Genomic DNA, 19,502 nt, shown 5'->3' on the forward strand with positions numbered 1-19,502 from the left:
TGCTGCAGACAGGGAGTTGCAGCGCTGGCTGAGCTTTGTAAGTGTGGACACCGAGTAAGTTGCAGCGCTGTAATCCCCTCACCAGTGCTGCAACTTGCAAGTGTAGCCAAGGCCTCAGTGTAAACAGCGCCACAGCACTGCAAGCTACATCCGTAGAGGATGTGGAGTACGTGCAATGCTGGGAGAGCTCTCTCCCAGCGCTGGCGCTGCGACCACACTCGCACTTCAAAGCGCTGCCGCGGCAGCACTTTGAAGTTGCAAGTGTAGCCATACAGCTAAAGATCTGACAGCGTTCACATTGGGCAGGTTTACACTACCACTTAAGTCAATCTAACTTATCTCGCTCAGGGGTGTGAAAAAAGGCTCCTTCCTCCCCCAGGCAATGCAAGTTTCACACTGTCCACACCGGTGCTATGTTGGCAGGAGATGTTTTCCTGCCAACACAACTTATGCTTCTCACCGAGGTGAAGTAAATATGCTGGCAGGAGGTCTCCCATTGGCACAGCGCATCTTCACCAAACATACTACAGCAATGCAGCTGCATCAGTGCAACTGTGTTGATGTAGTGCTGTAGTGTAGACTAGCCCTGTGTCAGGGTGTGTTTGGAACCTGAATTAGGCAGCTAAACATTTACCCAGTCTTATCCCTTCCATAAAATCAGAATAAATTGTCCTGATCCTCTAACCTTTTAATTGATAGTGATAGTGTCTTGTGTTTCATGTTGTTATCCAAGGCCACAGCAAAACTGACCTAACTTATTCTACAAGATCCTTGCATTCTACAGCACTTCAGAATCTGCAGTAGCCACAGATACACAGGAAAATGCAAGATTCAATCCAATACTCATTGAAGTCAATGGGAGTGCTCCAACTGGGTCAGGCCCTTATGAAAATTAATATGAAAATAAATAAAGCAATTGATGCAGTACCCCTTCTGATACTTAATTTGATATTAATTTAAATTCATTTTATGTTGTCACTACATTTTTAATCTTCAGATTAAAAAAAAAAAGGTCAGAGTTAAAAAAGAATTTTAAAAAGTTAGCCTAATTCTGGGCCCACAACCCTTGACAATATCTCTTCCCTTCTAAACTCAGAAAAGCCTGGAAATTTAGAGATCAGGCTTCTTCCTTTCATCCTCAGTTCATTCTGCTCAGCCAATATGTTGCCACACATATGTTCTATACCAGTGGTTCTCAACCAGGAGTCCAGGGACCCTTGGGGGCCACAAGCAGGTTTCAGGGGGTCCGCGAAGCAGGGCCGGCTTTAGACTTGCTGGCATCCAGGGCAGAAAGCCGAAGCCCCACTGCATGGGGATGAGGCCCAGGGCCTCGAGTCCTGCCAAACAGGGCTAAAGCTGAAACCTGAGCAACTGAGTTCATGGAGCCCCAGGAGTTGTCCTGCTTCCTACTCCCTGACACTGGTCACAGCTTTTATATGCAGAAAAACACTTGTGGCACAAGTGGGCTGTGGAGTTTTTAATAGGATGTTGGGGGGGGAGGGGCTCAGAAAGAAAAAGGTTGAGAACTCCTGCTCTATACACTGGACCAAATACTTGTCCCATTGAAGTCACTAGAAGTTTTGCTGCTAACTTCAGTGGAGAGAGAATCTGTACCATGCATCTCCTTAAAGTTAAGGACATGCTTAAGTACTTTGCTGGATCAGGGCCAGAGTTATTAGCACCCTGCAGATCTGAGCTCCACAGATTATAGACTGTAGTAACACAGATTTGCTTCACAGAAGTCTTGCACCCGTGGGTCTGGTTGCAGGGCGAGAATTCTAACCCCATTTATGTCTGGGCACAGCTTGTTTATTCAGGCCTTGGACAAGGGAGGTTTAGGTTGGACATTAGGAAAAAGTTCCTAACTGTCAGGGTGGTTAAATACTGGAATAAATTCCCTAGGGAGGTTGTGGAATCTCCATCTCTGGAGATATTTAAAAGTAGGTTAGATAAATGTCTATCAGGGATGGTCCAGACAGTATTTGGTCCTGCCATGAGGGCAGGGGACTGGATTCAATGACCTCTCGAGGTCCCTTCCAGTCCTAGAATCTATGAATCTATGAATCTATAAAGCAGAAGTGCATCACCATCTAGACTGATCTACACTAGAAAAAGGATCAACTGGTGACAATAGATGTCAGCAACAGATGCAGATGATCAGGTATTGAACATAATTTATGTGCATGTGTAATCATGTTCAGCTGTTTCAACTGTACCTGTTGCAATCCATAATTAGCAATGAGTCATTTTTCTAGATATACTAGGTGTCATGGACTGCAAATGTATATTTACAATATGGTTTACTTCATATGGCTCCTTTCACATCTGTGTATTCTGATTCCATAGCACCATGACAAAAAATCAGGTGAAAAAGTATCTGTGCGTACGTATTTAAGTTTTTTCATTTGTTTTCTGCAGACTTAGTTCATGTGAAAGGTGCATAGGGCTGAGACACAGTTTCCCAGGCAGTAGATTCATGTGATTTTTCAACCTTTATGTTCTTGTTTTTCAAATCTTCTTAAGTAATGACTAATGGATACAATGAACACTGTACCTGCACATTTCACTTTTTAAAGGAACACTTTCAGAACAAAAAAAAATATCTTTGAAATCAATAAAATATTAAAATAGAAAGAATCTTTAAAACTAATCTCTTTTTTTCTCCATGTATTCTTTACTTTTTTGCACTTATCTATGGTAGGACAATAAAATTAGACTAGTAATTTGTACTTCCAAGTTCTCATGTTCTCATATACTGCAGTGATTGGTTTGCAAACACTGAAGGAGGAAACCTGATATCCAAAATAAGCAGCTTTCCCTGTTACTTTAGAGAATTAATTCAGAGAAAAAAAAATGATTATCATTAGGTTTTGTAAAATTATTTTTCACAAAACCCAAGTTTGGGGTCTGAACTCCCTGACAACTACCAGATAGTACAGATAAAAAACACCTACTATCTGAAAAATATCAACCTTTGGGTATTGAGGGCTGGCCCAAAGAGCTCCTATTCTACATTGGACTGAAAAAAAAGGCTCAGTTTAAATTCCATCCTGGCCCTAATCTTCTCCTCCTCAAGAGCGAAGGAACTGGGATTGTGGTGGAGATAACATAAGCAGGACTCAGTCCTGCAGCTTCCTATTTACATGAGTAGTTTATGTAGTCCCATTGACTTTATAAAACTATTGGGCAAGTAAGGATTTATAGGATTAGAGAGAATGTTTTGTAGGCCCGATCCTGCATAGTGCTTAATGCTTTCTGGAAGATGCCGAGCTCTGGAACGCAGCACTTCTCTGGAAGCATTCAGCACTTCATAGGAACCCATTCTTAAGGGCCAGCATGACCAAGTTTCCAAAGGAATTCCATCCAGTTCTCACTGACTGGAAGGGAAAGGATTAAAACAATGGGCTCATAAGGGTTACATGGGAAACAAAGAGGAACCTGTACAAGAAAAACTAAACTTCTAATAATTTGGTAATTCCTATATCCTAAAAGGCAAATATATTTTTGAAAATGCTAATTTTCAGCTCATGGTAAGTATTAAAAACAGATACTGAAACTCCTACAAGCACAAGTTTTACAATGGAATCATGTCTAAATCCTTAACTCCTGGGGCATTAAGGAGTGTCATTATAGTCCATACTCTCTCTAATAATATGCAACCTGACACCTCCAGTTACCTCCTGTCTTCAAATCATCAGGAACAGCCTTCAATTTCAGCTAAACCATAGCACCCTATAGGGCCGAAGGTGGAAGGAGGCGGGTGGGGTTGGACATCCTTCAAGACAATTTTATGTTATATGTGATCTACAGCAAGAGACTAGAAATACAAAATGACAGAAACCAAAAATATGAACCGTACTTTATGTTAATGTAAGTAGGTTTTTTTTAGCACACACTCAGAAGATATATTAAATTATTTACTATGTAAATTACACAGTGTGCTTCTTTATTAACAGTCCTAGAGAGGTTTATATAATTGCATTAGAAATTTACTTTGTGGTTTTTAAATGTAAGTACACATAATATACTCTGTATTTTAGAGGGGAAGAGTTGAAAACTAACCTACTATTTTGTTGGCAAGTATTTCATTTTTAAATACACCAATTAATTTTAAACAGTTGAATAGTCATAAATCAGCATGTTAATAACATGACTTTAGAGCTGCTAAACTAGGCCAGCAACATGCTGTACTGCAAGGAGATATTGATAGAAAGAGCTGTGAACAACCACATACACTGATACCTTAACTGTTTATTTTACTAAAGGAAGAATATTAGACCAGAGCTTTAAAAATCTAAGAACTCTTAAGAGGCTCATTTACCATCCTATTGATATTCTAGCTCAAGTGATTTTGCAATGAAATATTTCAGTTCCATTGTGCCTGTAGTATATGGATTTTGCTCTCTCCTGCTTTTGCTCCTTAGCTCCTAGTGTGAGCAGTAGCTCTGCAATGGCTGATTTTATGATTCTAATTCAGAGTCTCACTTTGCAGTTTATTTTATCAGTAACACCAATATTATAAAACGATCATGTCACAAGTAGGTTACACTCTGTTATGGTACAATAATCTCAGTGTGGCTGCATGCTTTTCAGAATGTTTCTACCACATGCCAGTGCCCTAAGTAACAGGATAAAATCAAATCCAATTATAGGCAAAGATTTTGAAGAATACTTGTATTTTATTTATTAAAATATAAATAGGTGTTTGTGCTCAAATCACTGAGGAAGAAACAACATGGAAGATGATCATTCGGAACACATAGGGTGAAATTCACCCCTCCTCTCACAAAGCCTGGACTTTGTGGGCCTGATCAAAAGTGTATTGAAGTCAACTGAGGTCTTTCCACTGACTCCCAGGGACTGTGTAAGGAATTAAATATGGACTGAAAAGATGGCATTTGCCTCTAAACTGTCACTTGCCTATGGGCTGGAATAGAAAGTCCAGTTCCCCTAAACCTATGTACTCTCTGCTGGGATTTCAGGTTGCTGTATCTGGGTGTTTGTGGATCCTCTAGCCTCAGCCCCAGCTATCCCCCCACAACCCTCTCCTTCCTATTTGCAGCCAACCAAGAGTTCACCATGCACAGTTGTTCCACTCACAGCTTGCCCCATTCTCCACCTTGTACAGTCCCACCACAGGGATTAAGTCATACACAGGGCCCTCAGCCAGCTCTCTGCATGTGGGTGAGTTTAACCTAATGTAATTTCACATAAAACCTAATCCTTTAGTTACTGCACATTGAAAATTCCCACTGGCTAAATGTCCCTGTCACAAAGTCCTTGCTCAGTCAAACTTCCCTGTAAGTCAATGGGAGTTTTGCCTAAGAACTGTAGTATCTGTACCCAAATAAGAGTTGGGTGTGTGCAATAATGCAGAGTTGGTGTCAAGTTTTTCAGAAAAAGGGGAATGACCAGAAACTAAGGGCCTAATTCTACTGTCACACTTACATAATTCAATGGAGTTATGCCAGTGTAAAGCTACCATATATGAGTGGAGAACCAGGCCTGAAGTTTACTGAATACAGTGGAGTAGTATAGCCCATTATCTTATCCTGTTACCTACAATACAGCAGGCTGTGGAGCATTTCAAAATGTTTTCTCTTTTTTGACTATCTGAATGTATTGTTTTAAGATGCATTCCTAGCATGTTTCATGCTTGCTGAGTTTCCACACGGAAATGATAGGAAAGCTATGGTAGTCTGGTTTTCAATTTATGTTTGCATCTTAAGACCTGTCCATGATTTGATGTTAAAAAAACAGTCTAAATGTTTTCTATCTTAAATACGTGCACTAATATGCTGGGAAATCAGTGATCTGAAGTTATTTTTATGTCCCCAATCACAACAAAATGTAACGTCACAAAGTGATATAGTGGAAATGGAAAAGATATGGAAAGACAAATGATGATGCTGATGAAAAAATACAGAAAGGAAAAAATCAAATGATAGAAATCAAACTCTAAACAGTAAAATATATGTTTTAAGTTGGTCAAGCTTGCCAAATATATTTACAAATGTGTTCTTTTCTCTGTCTTTTCAAATGAGCAGTTCAAATTCTGAGGAAAAACTGCTAAGTTATTGCTACACTGAAGATATTTGATAATAAGGAAGATGGTAGAGTGATGGTACATGGCACGGAAGGATTTTTTTTCCAGGAGAAGCAACCTACAGAACATTAAACAAACACCTCCAATGATTATTCCTGCCATAGCCTAGAAATAACACTTAATACTGCTTTGTGCATTCAAAAATAAATAGATCGACAAAATGTAGGCCCTGCATTACTAGGAGTGAATGTCTCCAGCCCTTCCCTCTGCCATGCACACACACTAGCAAATACAGCAATAGATTTCCATGCAGTTTTTGGCAAACAGATCATGGTACCTTGTACACTAAAAATACTGTAGGGAACAATACATCAGGGGCTAGGTATGAGGGGGAACAATATACCTTAGAGGTATTTTCCATCTCTAACTTCTACAATTCTGTTATCCAAAATGTGGATCCTTGAGTCTTAATCATGGAGTCCTTTCTCAAATAAAATATCTATTCATTTCAATGAGAAAGTAGCCTGCCAGAGTAGAGAATGCAGGATCAGGCCCCAAGCAGGAAAACAACCCGCTACACAAGTCTCAACTGCAGTCTAGCTCACAATGGCTGAAGTTGAAAAACCTCTTGCACCCACTCGTCAAAGCCCCATAAATAACATCATGGTACAATATTTGCTTACAACTAGGGGGAAATGAGTGTGGCTCTGCATTCACTTTCAGACTCAACATTGCATCCTTTCTCGCTACCTTACAGAAAAGGAGCATGTGCAATAGGAGCTTTATACACATACTACCCAGTGAGAAGCCAGTCCTCATTCTACTCTGTCAGAATGTACTACTTCCATTTAAAAAAGCAAAGAAAACAAAATGGTCAAATTTTTGACTGGGGGAAAGAATGACCCATCAAAATTTTCTGTTTGCATGAATAGGAAGAACATATAGAATTGGGACATAAAGAGGCCCTAATTAATGTATTGTCTAGAAGAGAGGTGGGTTATGTGCAGTGTGGTAATTCTTTATTGATCTGTTACAATCTGTAAAAGAGAAGGATAAAGTGATAGCTACACCTACATTACTGCCTCTCTCAAGAAAAATCTGACAGAGAATTTTCTCTTAACACATTGGCCTTGTATTAAAATCAGCACTATCTGTGTGCTATACTGCTTTATTATCTAACTTATTCCCAGGAAACTGTACCAAGGGCAATTAAGATTTATAATCTAAATGGTTTCAAAATTATATCTCTGGGAAGTCAAGTCTAAATTAAATCATACCAGGCTTTTAGGCTTCCCACGATCACATTTTCCTACTGAGCAAGTGCCTTTCAATGCAGAGAACTTCTCCTCTTACAGATTGTTCAGAATCTTTCCCTAAGCAAAACCTCCTTTCCTATTGTTAGTGTCCATCTCATAAGGAAATGACTAAAAATAATGGTTACTGTTGAGACTTGCAAAAGAGATGCTGCAAGGAAACTGTGAGCATCATTTCTGCAAGCCTTAGAGGCAAGCAATACAAAATGTAAGTGGTTCTCTCATATCTACATACTAAGGAGATTCTCAGTCTCTTTACCCATACACACTCTCTCCCTCCCTTTCTCTAGGGAGACAAACTGACATATACACATACAAAAAATAAAATGATTAATTATATAAATTCTTTGGTACGCACATGTATCGTCTGTGTGTATGCACAGAAAGAGAGAATATACATACACAAGCATAATAGAGTATTACAATATAACGAAAATTAAATACAATTAGAGCTGGAGAAACAGATAGAGAGTTTCTTCTGCGTTTCTGCCCAGAACCCCGGTGCCCAGCAGGTTCCCCTCCGCTAGCTCGGGGCTCTCCCCACGGGAGCAGTCAGTGCCCAGCCCCTGCGCTACTCACATGTCGGTGATGTTCCCCCGCTCGGCGCTCCTCTCCAGGACCGGGAAGGACACGATGCCCGGCGCGGACTCGCCGCACCAGATCCGCGAGGCGCTGCATGTGCAAGGCGCCGGGCAGGCGAGCAAAGCCCTCCAGGAGCCGAGCACCAGGCAGCAGAAGCCCCAGAGCCGGGCCAGGCCGAGCCCCTGCCACCTCCTCCGCCAGGACACCATGCTGCCCCGATCAATCCAGCGCTGCCCGCTGCCCCGACGGCCTCCTCCAGCGACCGTCCTGGCGTGTGCGGAGCCTCCTGGGCGCTTCAGAGCGGCTGGGACTCGGGCATCTTGCTGCGGGAGGGCTCGGTGCCGGTGCCGGCCGCGGCTGGGCTCACATGGGCGCGCTGGGCCGGGCAGGAGCGACGCCTCCGCTCCCCACCGCCCGCCCGAGGCCGCTCGGGGCGAGCAGTGGAGGCGGCGGAGCTGGAGTGGAGAGAGACACTGGTGAGAACGGAGCCGGGACTGACCCAGCCCGGCCCCCGCCCGCCCCAGCAGCGTCGGGGGCAGGAGGAGAAACCTGCCTCGAGAGCTCAGCGCGGGCCACTGACAGGCACCCGCGGCAGGGACCGTCCCCTCCTGGGCAGCTGCTCCTGCGGTGGGAACGCGACTCCGGCGCCGAGCACAGCCCGGGCAGCGGCAGCTCCTCGGCTCCCGATGATGCTGCAAAACGCCGGGCGGAGCGGGGAGCGCGGGGACCCTGCGAGGGCGGCAGCAGGTCACCCGGGCGGGCTGGAGGCTGCAGGAGGGTGAGTGGCTGATGCTCCTACCTGCGGGAGCGCTGCCTGCTCCGGCCGCTGCTGCCTGGGGGAGAGCAATCGGCGCGCTGCTGCTGCCGGGGGACTCGCGGCTCCTGGCTCTGCCCTTTACGCACCGTCTCCTTCCTCCAGCTGATAATAAAGCAGCCCAGGCTCCTGCTCGAGCCCAAGCTCAGGAGCTGCTGGCAAAGTGAGAGGGGCAGAAACTCCATAAAATGAGCCTGAAATTCCCCCCAAAAAAAAAAAAAAAAAAGACAATAGCAACCAGGGGCGAGGGAGGGTGGGAGGGACGGTAGAGAGAGGAGAGTGCCTAGAACAAGATGCCAATAGCCAAGCTGGAGTCTATACACATACAAACATTCGCACACACATCAGAGAGAGGTCAACCATCATCAGCACGGTCCCTCTTTTGAACCCTCCGGTCTTTACTGTGTATGAAATCAAACCGTGATTTTCCGAACACCAGCAAGGCATCCTCCTCAGCCCCAGAAAGGCACACGCAGACGTGATGTGCATGGGAAAGGGAGCGTTTTTCGCCACAGCGTAGGGCTCCCCGTTGCATTGGCTTGGCTGGATACTTTCTAATACCAACATTATGGCTTTCTACATAGATCTCTCTGTACGGGCTTTCTGTGTCGGACTCACTGAGCATAATAACTAGTTAAGAGACCGTTTTGGACTGCTCAGCTTATTGGTTTCTTTCCTTGCTTTTTGAATGCAGTTAGTCCCGCACGCTGTCATGTACATTCCGTGCGCTTGCAAAATTGCGTTATAGTCACCGGAGAAATGTACAATTTTTCCACCAGCCCTTCCATCCTCGGTGGTAACTATAGATTTGCACATCTCCACTATCTAGGGGCATATATGCATATAATACACAAACATATGCAAAGAGAAATATTGTTTTTGAAAAGAATGTGATATTTTATGATCGTATAATAACATGTAATCGTTTTAAGAGCTCACGTATGTGATGAATGAGCGACATTAAAATGCCTTGTCTGGGAATTTGCCTTTTCATTAGTGGCTCTGTAGGATTTTATTTCCGCACTAGTTTGAAAGGAACAGGAAAATCCACCGCAGTGCCTCAGACTTCAGCGAGCTCTGGCGCCACCACGTGTTTACAACCTGAACACCACAAGCAAAAGAAATGCGCCAGGAGTCTGCGTGCAGTTTACTACTAATCTTTCCGTGTACATCCTTTTCTGTTTCCTCTGCGCTCTGCACTACATCGTGATTCTGATGGTCTTAAATGGAATGCAGCATTGTGTTAGTGCTCTATTATCGTTTCACTTTAATGCCGAAATGGAAATAGGGATTAGATGTTCTAATTTATGTGAACAAATAGCTGTGTGCACACAAATCAGGTCTTTGTGCAGGCAGACAGGCACTTAACACGTGTACACACAAATATCTGATTTGCATACGTACCTCAGTGATTTGCACATGTAAATTAAGTGCAATAGTACATACCTAATTTTGAACATCTGGTCCAATAAGACTAATCCTCCTTACCTCCTCTTCTTCAACAAGGGTCTCCTTCAGCCGATCTCCATTGAAATACATTGACAAAGGCCAGTGAATTCACTGCATCACCTTTAATTGAATTACTCCTAATTTGGTGTCCAAGCAGTTTGGTACATGGATTTTATGCCATTTTGCAAAAAATCTGTTGAAGGCCCTACCTTGTCTTAACTTTATATGAACCAACTCAGGATTTTTATATAACCAGCTCAAGACTTCACTTCAGAATTAAAAAGGCAGATAGGTTGCGGTGGCATTGTTCTAGAAGTATGTATCAAGTGGTGATCATAATGTTTAGAAAGCACTTGGGATAGCACTTTTATTAATTGCCTGAGCACTCAACTCTGTGTAAGTCTGCTCAGGCTTCAGAAAGCATCTAATTCTCACTGGGCATTCTCAAAGATTTGGCACTTTCATACAAAAATCCTGTCATTTTATTAGCATGGCCACAGCCATACTATTAACACTAACTAGTAATATTATACCTCTCTTTAATGTGATGACTGAAGATAAGATAAACAGGCATAATTGGAAAAATTGTCAACAATGTTATCTGGTTAAATTAAATTTCTTTTGAATATGTGTAAAGGTTATAAAATTATTATCCAGATATAAATCTGCTATCAAGAGTACATTCCCCCTTCTTGCCATGTGCTGAAGTATGACATGGCAAACATGGTAACTATTCTTAAATGAGGGAACAAAGAAGACCCAGGGACCAGTCAACCTAACTGCAATACCCGGAAAGATACTTGAACTAATTATTAAGCAATCAGTTTGTAAACACATAGAGCATAATAGGATAATAAGGAATAGCCAACATGGATTTGTCAAGAACAATATCATGCCAAACCAACCTAATTTCATTCTGTGAGAGAGTTACTGGCCTAGGAGGTGGGCGGAAGCTGTAGATGTGATAAATCTTGATTTTAGTAAGGCTATTGACAAAGTGCCATGTGACATTCTCATCAATAAACTAGTGAAATGTGGTCTAGATTAAATTACTATATGGCGGATACATAATTGGCTGAGAGACCATACTTAAAAAGTAGTTATCAGTGGTTCATTATCAAACTGGGAGGACATATCTAATGATATCCCATAGAGATCTGTTCTGGGACAATACTATTCAATATTTTAATTATTGGTTTGAATAATAGAGTAGCGAGTATGCTTATAAAATTTGCAGATGACACCAAGATGGGAGGGGTTGTAAGCACTTTGAAGGACAGGATTAGAATTCAAAATGACTTTGACATTGGAGAATTGGTCTGAAATCAGCGAGATGTAATTCAATAAAGAGAAGTACTTCACTTAGGAAGGAAAAATCAAATGCAGAACTTCAAAATGGGAAATAACTAGTGAGGTAGTCATACTGCTGGAAAGGATCTGGGGGTTATAGTGCATTACAAATTGCATATGAGGCAACAATGTGATGCAGTTGAAAAAAAGGCTCACATTCTGAGGTGTATTAACAAGAATGTTCTATATAAAACCAGGGAGGTAATTGTCCCATTCTACTCAGCACTGATGAGGCCACAGCTGCAATACTGTGTCCAATCCTAGATGCCACATTTTTAGGAAAGATGTGGACAAACTGGAGGGAGTCAAGAGGAGAGCAACAGAAATGATAAAAGGTTTAGAAAACCTACCTATGAGGAAAAGTTAAAACAACTGGGCATGTTTAGGCTTGATAAAAAGAAGATGGGGGGGCGAGGTGGAGACAATGATAACAGTCTTCAAATATGTTAAGGGCTGTTAAAAAGAGGAGTATGATTGGTTGTTCTCCGTGTCCACTGAAGGTAGGACAAGAAGCAAATGGATTAATCTGCAGTGAGGCAGATTTAGGTTAGATATTAGGAAAATTTTTCTAACTATAAGGGTAGTTAAGTACTGAAATAGACTTCCATTTTTGGAGGTTTTTAAGAACAGGTTGGACAAACACCTGTAAGAGATGGTCTAGATTTACTTGGTCCTGCCACAGCGCAGGGTGCTGGACTTGATGACTCTACATTTCTATGCCTGGTAACAATTATCTAGGTGCCACAGGGCCAAATGAATTTTTAGCTGTCCCTGATTTCTTGTTTTCTGCAGGTAAATTTTTTGGGGCTAATTCTTGTCTCACACTAGTTTTATGCCAGTCCAATTCTATCAATTTACACCAGTGTAAATGATAGTGTAAATAAGGCTTATTGGTCCCAAATAATAAGAGTACTTCCATGAGTACTTTTTTTCAAAATCCCAATGTATATCTGGGAGAGAAATTATTTATTATTTCTATTACCCTAGTGCCCAAGAGCCCTGGTCATGGACCAGGACTCCATTACGCTATATGTTGTTCAAATACAGAACAAAAAGCTGGTCCCTGACACCAGAAACTTGCAATCTAAGTGCACCTCTACCTCATTATAATGCTGTCCTCGGGAACCAAAAAATCTTACCGTGTTATAGGTGAAACCATGTTATATCAAACTTGATTTGATCCGCCAGAGCGCACAGCCTCCCTGCCTCCCCCGGGAGCGCTGCTTTACCACGTTATATCCAAATTCATGCTATATCAGGTGGCGTTATATCAGGGTAGAGGTGTTTAAAATAAGAGATAACAGATGGATATAGACAGACGGGAGAGTACAAGGAAACAATAATATAGTATTAATCAGCATGATAGGCAGTGGTATCTCCATACCAACATTAAGGAACAATTATTAAAGTATTGTAGAAGTACCCAAAATAAGGATATGTGTGGATCTAACAGATACCTTTGTTAGGATGATTATGAAAAAAACCAAACACTTAGCTGACTATTAAGAAGAGAGGATTGTTCTGCCACCTCTCTGATCCATTCAGCACAGCTTGTGGCTCGTAGACATGATTTCAAGGCAGGAGAAAGCACCGAAACCGCAACACTCCCCAGTACCAGTGGCCTGCCTCCCATCTGTTCCAGTTGCAGTTTATCATCATGGTATTGCTAATATCACTTTTTGGGAGACAGAACAGCTAGACTTGAATGGATGAGACTAAATGGTATTGATGATGTTAATTCTAGGTCTATAAAAGACCACTGTTTTATATTGCTGCTCTAGTTTTTGCCTTATAAACAGGTGCTCATTAATGTAGCAATACAGTCTTCTATTGTTTTTAAAGTGGGGGGGAAAAGCATCTTAAATGTCTCCTAAGAGAATGTCTCTTAAAAGACATGCTAAAGAAGACAGGATCAAGGGAGCAATTTTTGCTTGGGGAGGAGGAAGGAATGAAAAGAGGCAGAAGTTCATCCACATCAACAACATCCCCCCAGACCCAACAGTTTCCTAGTAGTGTCACAGAGACAAATTTGACTCTCCTGAGCATCAAGGTGGGAAATCTACACTTCAGATAAGTGAAGGTATGACTTTTTAGACCACTACTTAACAGCTACATATATGGGCACCAGAGCCCATCTATCTTGTTACATTGCAGGCAAAATCTGAAGACAGTGAAAGTCCTAAAATGTTCTCTTGAAATTCCAGGCCTTGGAGATTTAGATTGATCACTAAGGCATTAACTTGTGCCCCCACAAATAAGAGATCTTTTCATTATAACACAGAAATTGTAGAAAATATCAGAAGAAATCAAATATACAATTGTGGGAGCTTCCTGACAGTATTGAAAAAGAATCTTTTTTCTTAAAAGAACAATGGTCAAAATGTTCACACCTGGCATGTCTGAGCAACTGCACCTGCCATTAAAGTCAGTGAGAGTTGTAGGTCCTGAGCACCTCTAAATATCAGGCCACTTTTATTTAGGTTCCTAAATATGGTATCATCCAACGGGAAGCTGGGAAAGGTAGGTAGGAGGGGGAGTCCTGGCTCTGTCTTTGGCTTTGTACATGAGAAGAATATAGTGCACTATCCAAAGGGTTGAGTGCAGAATCTTCACTGCCCTTTGGGCACTGGGAAGATAGTCATGAGCAAAATTCTTCCTCCGATTCCCAACACAGGCTAGAGGCTTAATTACACAATCTGGGTCTTGTTATTCCAAATGTCCCATTTATTTACTGGTTTGTCTAGGTACTTGATCATTACTGATGTTTCAAATTTTCTGAATAATAGAAGCATTTTCTTCCTCTGTTTCAAATCACATTCTTCATGCTTATTTCCCTAGGAGTGAAGCTGAAGCCTGCCATCTTGTGCTCAAGAAAGTTAACACTCTTTAAAAAAATAATATTTTTCTATTTGGGAGGGAGGCAGGAAGGGGAGGATAGATTATCTGCTGCACCCTTCCTGTCATCCCAAAACAACTGCATCTATTAAGTCCCTACTAAAGAAAGAATGAAATGAGAGCCTAAGGAAATCATGATCAAAACTCACTGGACATTGCAATTTCTTCTTGAACCCTCCTCTTTAATATATTTAAATGCTCCAGTATCCAGGGCAATTCTACATTCCCACCAGGCTTCAATGTGATGGAATTTTAGAGGAGGTCCCAATGATGTAATGAAAGAATAGCACATAATCTAGTCACTCGGCTCATAATCTGGTTCTGTCTGGCAGGGAGTATTAATCATAGGTTGCTGGTAATCTTCTATTATATTTGTTTGCAAGGTGCTATAAGAGCTGTTGCTTCTCCTCAGTAGACATGCTGTAGGGGGCTTTTTTCTCTCTACACTAAAAACTAAACCTTTTGCACAGCTCCCTCTTCTCTTCTAAAAGCATAGAGGGAACACCTCTCTTCTCCCTGGCTGGCACTCACCATTGTTTTGAACAGCCAACTAAACAATGGGTGTGTTTGAGTATGGATACATATAAAACAGGTAGTTCATTTGTAGCTGCACTTTGGACAACTTTAGATTTGCAAACCTGTGAATTCTGTGTCTACCAGTAAAGCATCAAGAAAAAGGAATTCCACACAATTTGGTCAATTTGCTTTAATATTCAGTTCTAGTGTTATTGTTAAGTAGTACATATTTACATTACATTTAATATTATTATCAATTTTATAGCTCTTGACTACTTCATGGAAATCAGTTCCCCCTTAGAGGATCCAATACTAAGCTGAGCTTTGTTCCCTCTTACCTTTATGCCTGTGTTTGCATGCACATACACAAACGTTTTGCTATAAAAGATAGGTGAGTTTTTATATTTGAATTTGGAAATTTGGAAAATGCCAAAGGAATGATTAAAGTTTGCAAACCTAGTTGATTTTTTTCCTCACAGCTCTGGAATAGGCTTCCAAGGGATGTTGTGGAATCCCTATCATCGGACATTTTCAAGAACAGGTTCAACAAACACCTATCAGGGATGGTCTAGGTTTACTTGGTCCTGCCTCAGCACTGGGGGCTGGACTTGATGACTCAAGATCTCTTCCATGCCTATATTTCTCTGATTGTATAAAGAGTCCTAGGCCAGGCTGAGCTGATGATGTTCAGAAACCTTCTATAAAACAAAACTGGTGTCCAAAAATGGATCTTCAGTGTCCCTACTTAAAAGAATCAGAAATCAACTGAAATGTGGTTTAGCAGCATTCCAGAACAACTAGCTCTTATCTATGTACGCTGAGATTGCATATTGCAACGATGGGGTTTTTTGCTATGTGGACACCGACTTGATAGGAACTGAGATGAATTCATTTTAAATAAACCCCTGAAAAACCGGAACTAATCATGACTTTTTGATCCCTTAAGCTCCAGTGACCTAGAGAAGAAAGATTCTATAGCTTATTGCCAAGGCTATATGTCACCCAATTTACAGTTCCTGTACATCTGAGAAACATTCAAGATGAGGGCAGGACTCTCCTTTGCTCATAGAGCTTTCTTATTTCCTTGGAAATTAATGTGTGACTTGGCTGTCCAATTTCATAAAGGAAGAACACTGCTCATATGGTAGCCTAGTCTATTGATGACTTGGTATACATTGTGATTCTTGTCCATAGTCACTGATGCCTTAGCTCCTAAACATGCCTTCTCTTCTCATTCTTATTACAGGTCACCATAGTACACAGGTGATCAGTGAAGGATAAAAAAAGAAATAGAAATCTAGAGTGTGACAAATAATTCTCTCAGATAGATTGATTTTGTATGGAGAGGTTCTGAAATCCTAACTGCGACTATAGTGGAATTGAAGAAAGCTTTCTTCCACTACAGTGTCCAAGCACTATTCTGGGTAAAGGGCAGTTTGGTCAATCTGATTTGCTTTCATTGGGAAAAAAAAGTACTTTGGTGGCAATTTCTGTTTATTTCATGGATAAGTTCAATAACAATTGGACTGGAGATGGTTCTATATCAATGGAGTAATACTGGGAAGAAGCATCTAAGTTTTGTCTGTTTCTGCTTACTGATGTTCTGTAGGTAACTGGGGAGCCTATAAGCAATTAAATGAATCCATGCTGCTCATGATTTATAAAAGCAAGGATAAGGATGCTGAAGCTATTGTTAGCAGAGATTGTTGGCATCTCTTACACAATAGGAAGTCCCAGTTTCTTTCAAAGAAATGGTTGTCTGCCCTTGCATTAATTGAGGCTGACAAACTTGTCAATTACTTCCTTTTATCTAACCTTCCTTTCTTGGGAAAATATATTTGTGGCTAAGCAGCTCTCGTATCATCTGGAAGCTTCTGACATCCATGACCCCTTTCAGTTTGACTTCATGGCTGGGTATAGTATGGTGAGTGTGCTGTTCTCCTTGGTCTATAATCTCCCGCAGCAATTGACAAAGATCAAGTATCCAGGTGGATTATTGTCTCTGGCTACGTCCACACTACGGCATAATTTCGAATTAGCTAAAACCAGTTTTATTAAACAGATATTAAAAGGTCGATTGTGCGCGTCCACACTAGGCACATTAAGTCGACGGTGTGCGTCCATGGTCCGATGCTAACATCGATTTTTGGAGCGGAGCACTGTGGGTAGCTATTCCGTAGCTATCCCATAGTTCCCTGTCTCCCCCGCCCCTTGGAATTCCGGGTTGAGAGCCCAGTGCCTGATGGGGCAAAAATCATTGTCGCTGGTGGTTCTGGGTACAGCCTCACCCCTCCCTTTGTGAAAGCAGCAGACAACCATTTCGCGCCTTTTTCCCTGGGTGAACTGAGCAAACGCCATAGAACTGCAAGCATGGACCCTGCTGAGATCAGTAACGCAATCGTGGACGTTGTAAACACCTCGCGCATTCTCGTGCTGTCTATGGTGAACCATGAACTGCAAAGCAGGCGAGGAGGAGGAGCAGCTACGGCAGCGCGGCGACGAGAGCGATGAGGACGTGGACACTGAATTCTCCCTAACCACGGGCCCTGCGTTTTGGAGCTACTGCTGGTAATGGGGCAGCTTCTACCCATTGAACGCCGATTTTGGGCGCGGGAAACAAGCACAGACTGGTGGGACCGCATAGTTTTGCGGTGTGGGATGATTCGCAGTGGCTGCGAAACTTTCGCATGCGTAAGAGCACTTTCTTTGAACTTTGTGACTTGCTTTCCCCTGCCTGAAATGCCATAATACCAAGATGAGAGCAGCCCTCACAGTGGTGAAGCAATAGCCCTCTGGAAACTTGCAACTCCAGACAGCTACCGGTCAGTCGGGAATCAATTTGGAGTGGGAAAATCTACTGTGGGGGCTGCTGTGATGCAAGTAGCCAAAGCAATCATTAAGCTGCTGCTATGAAAGGTTGTGACTCTGGGAAACGTGCAGGTCATAGTGGATGGCTTTGCTGCAATGGGATTCCCTAACTGTGGGGGCCATAGATGGAACCCATATCCCTATCTTGGCCCCCGGAGCACCAGGGCACCCAGTACGTAAACGCAAGGGGTACTTTTCAATGGTGCTGCAAGCACTGGTGGATCACAAGGGACGTTTCACCAACATCCATGTGGGATGGCCAGGAAGGGTTCATGACGCTCGTGTCTTCAGAAGCACTACTCTGTTTAAACGGCTGCTGCAAGGGAATTACTTCCCAGACCAGAAAAATAACAGTTGGGGATGTTCAAATGCCTGTCGTTATCCTGGGGGACCCAGCCTACCCTTGATGCCATGGCTCATGAAGCCATACACAGGCAGCCTGGACAGTGGTCAGGAGCTGTTCAACTACAGGCTGAGCAAGTGCAGGATGGTGGTAGAATGTGCATTTGGCCATTTAAAAGGTCGCTGGCGCACATTACTTACTCGCTCAGACCTCAGCCAAACCAATGTCCCTTTGTTATTGCTGCTTGCTGTGTGCTCCACAATCTGTGTGAGAGTATAGGGGGAGACCTTTATGGTGGGTGGGAGGCTGAGGCAAATCGCCTGGCCGCTGACTACGAGCAGCCAGACACCAGGGCGATTAGAAGAGCACACCAGGAAGCGGTGCGCATCAGAGAAGCCTTGAAAACGAGTTTCATCACGGGCCAGGGTATGGTGTGACTGCTGTGTTTGCTTCCCCTTCAAGAAACCCCACCCCTTCATTGACTCCTTCCCTGTAAGCAACCCACCCTCCCCCTTTGATTACAGCTTGCTTAAGGAAATAATAAGTCACTATCATTAAAAATCATGTATTCTTTATTATAAGACATTCCCTGTAAGCAACCCACCCTCCCCCTTTGCATGTATTCTTTGTTAAACAGTAATATAAAAAGAGGCAGAGAATTATCAAGGTATACCAGGTGTGGTTTTGGGAGGAGGATAGGAGGGAAGGAAAAGGCTATTAAGCAGCACATTTCAATGTAATGACAGCCTTTTGGTTGGACTGTCCACGGGGGTGGAGTGGCGGGTGCAGAAAGCCTTCCCCCACGCATTCTAACACGTCTGGGTGAGGAAGATATGGAACATGGGGTGGGCTGAGGGTGGTTACACAGGGGCTGCAGTGGCACTCTGTAACCCCGCTGCTCTTCCTGAAGATCCACCAGACGTCGGAGGATATCAGTTTGATCACGCAGCAGCTCCAGCGTTGCATCCCGCCCGCTGATCTTCCTGCCTACACCTCTGATCTTCCTGTACCTACACCTCTGATCTTCCTGGCGCCACTTCTCATTCTGAGCGTCCCTCCTGTCCTCATGTTCACTGGCATCTTTCCTGTACTTTGCTAGCAATGTCCTTCCACTCATTCTGATGAGCTCTGTCATTGCGGGTTACTTCCATGATTTCAGAGAACATTTCATCTCGCGTCCTCTTCTTCCTCCGCCTTATCTGAGCTAGCTTCGGGATGGAGTAGGGAGCTGGAAAACTGTGCAGCTGCATGGGGAGGGAAAACAGGGAGAGAAGTATGTAAAAAGATACATTTTACAGAACAATGTTATACTCTTTCACAGCTAAC

At 42.7% G+C, this 19,502-nt stretch overlaps 1 protein-coding gene across 1 annotated transcript in view; it reads right to left on the minus strand.

Moving 5' to 3' along the window:
- Positions 1-8,302, minus strand: part of NTRK2 (neurotrophic receptor tyrosine kinase 2) — a 303,730-nt gene extending 295,428 nt beyond the window's left edge. Inside the window, exon 1 of the mRNA XM_032771140.2 lies at positions 7,939-8,302. Within this exon, the coding sequence (XP_032627031.1) occupies positions 7,939-8,150 (212 nt within the window). The 5' untranslated portion in view covers positions 8,151-8,302. The remainder of the gene's footprint in view (positions 1-7,938) is intronic.
- Between the last annotated feature and the right edge of the window lie 11,200 nt (positions 8,303-19,502).

This window comes from Chelonoidis abingdonii, chromosome 6, assembly GCF_003597395.2.
Source record: "Chelonoidis abingdonii isolate Lonesome George chromosome 6, CheloAbing_2.0, whole genome shotgun sequence".
NCBI classification, from domain to species: Eukaryota; Metazoa; Chordata; order Testudines; family Testudinidae; genus Chelonoidis; species Chelonoidis abingdonii.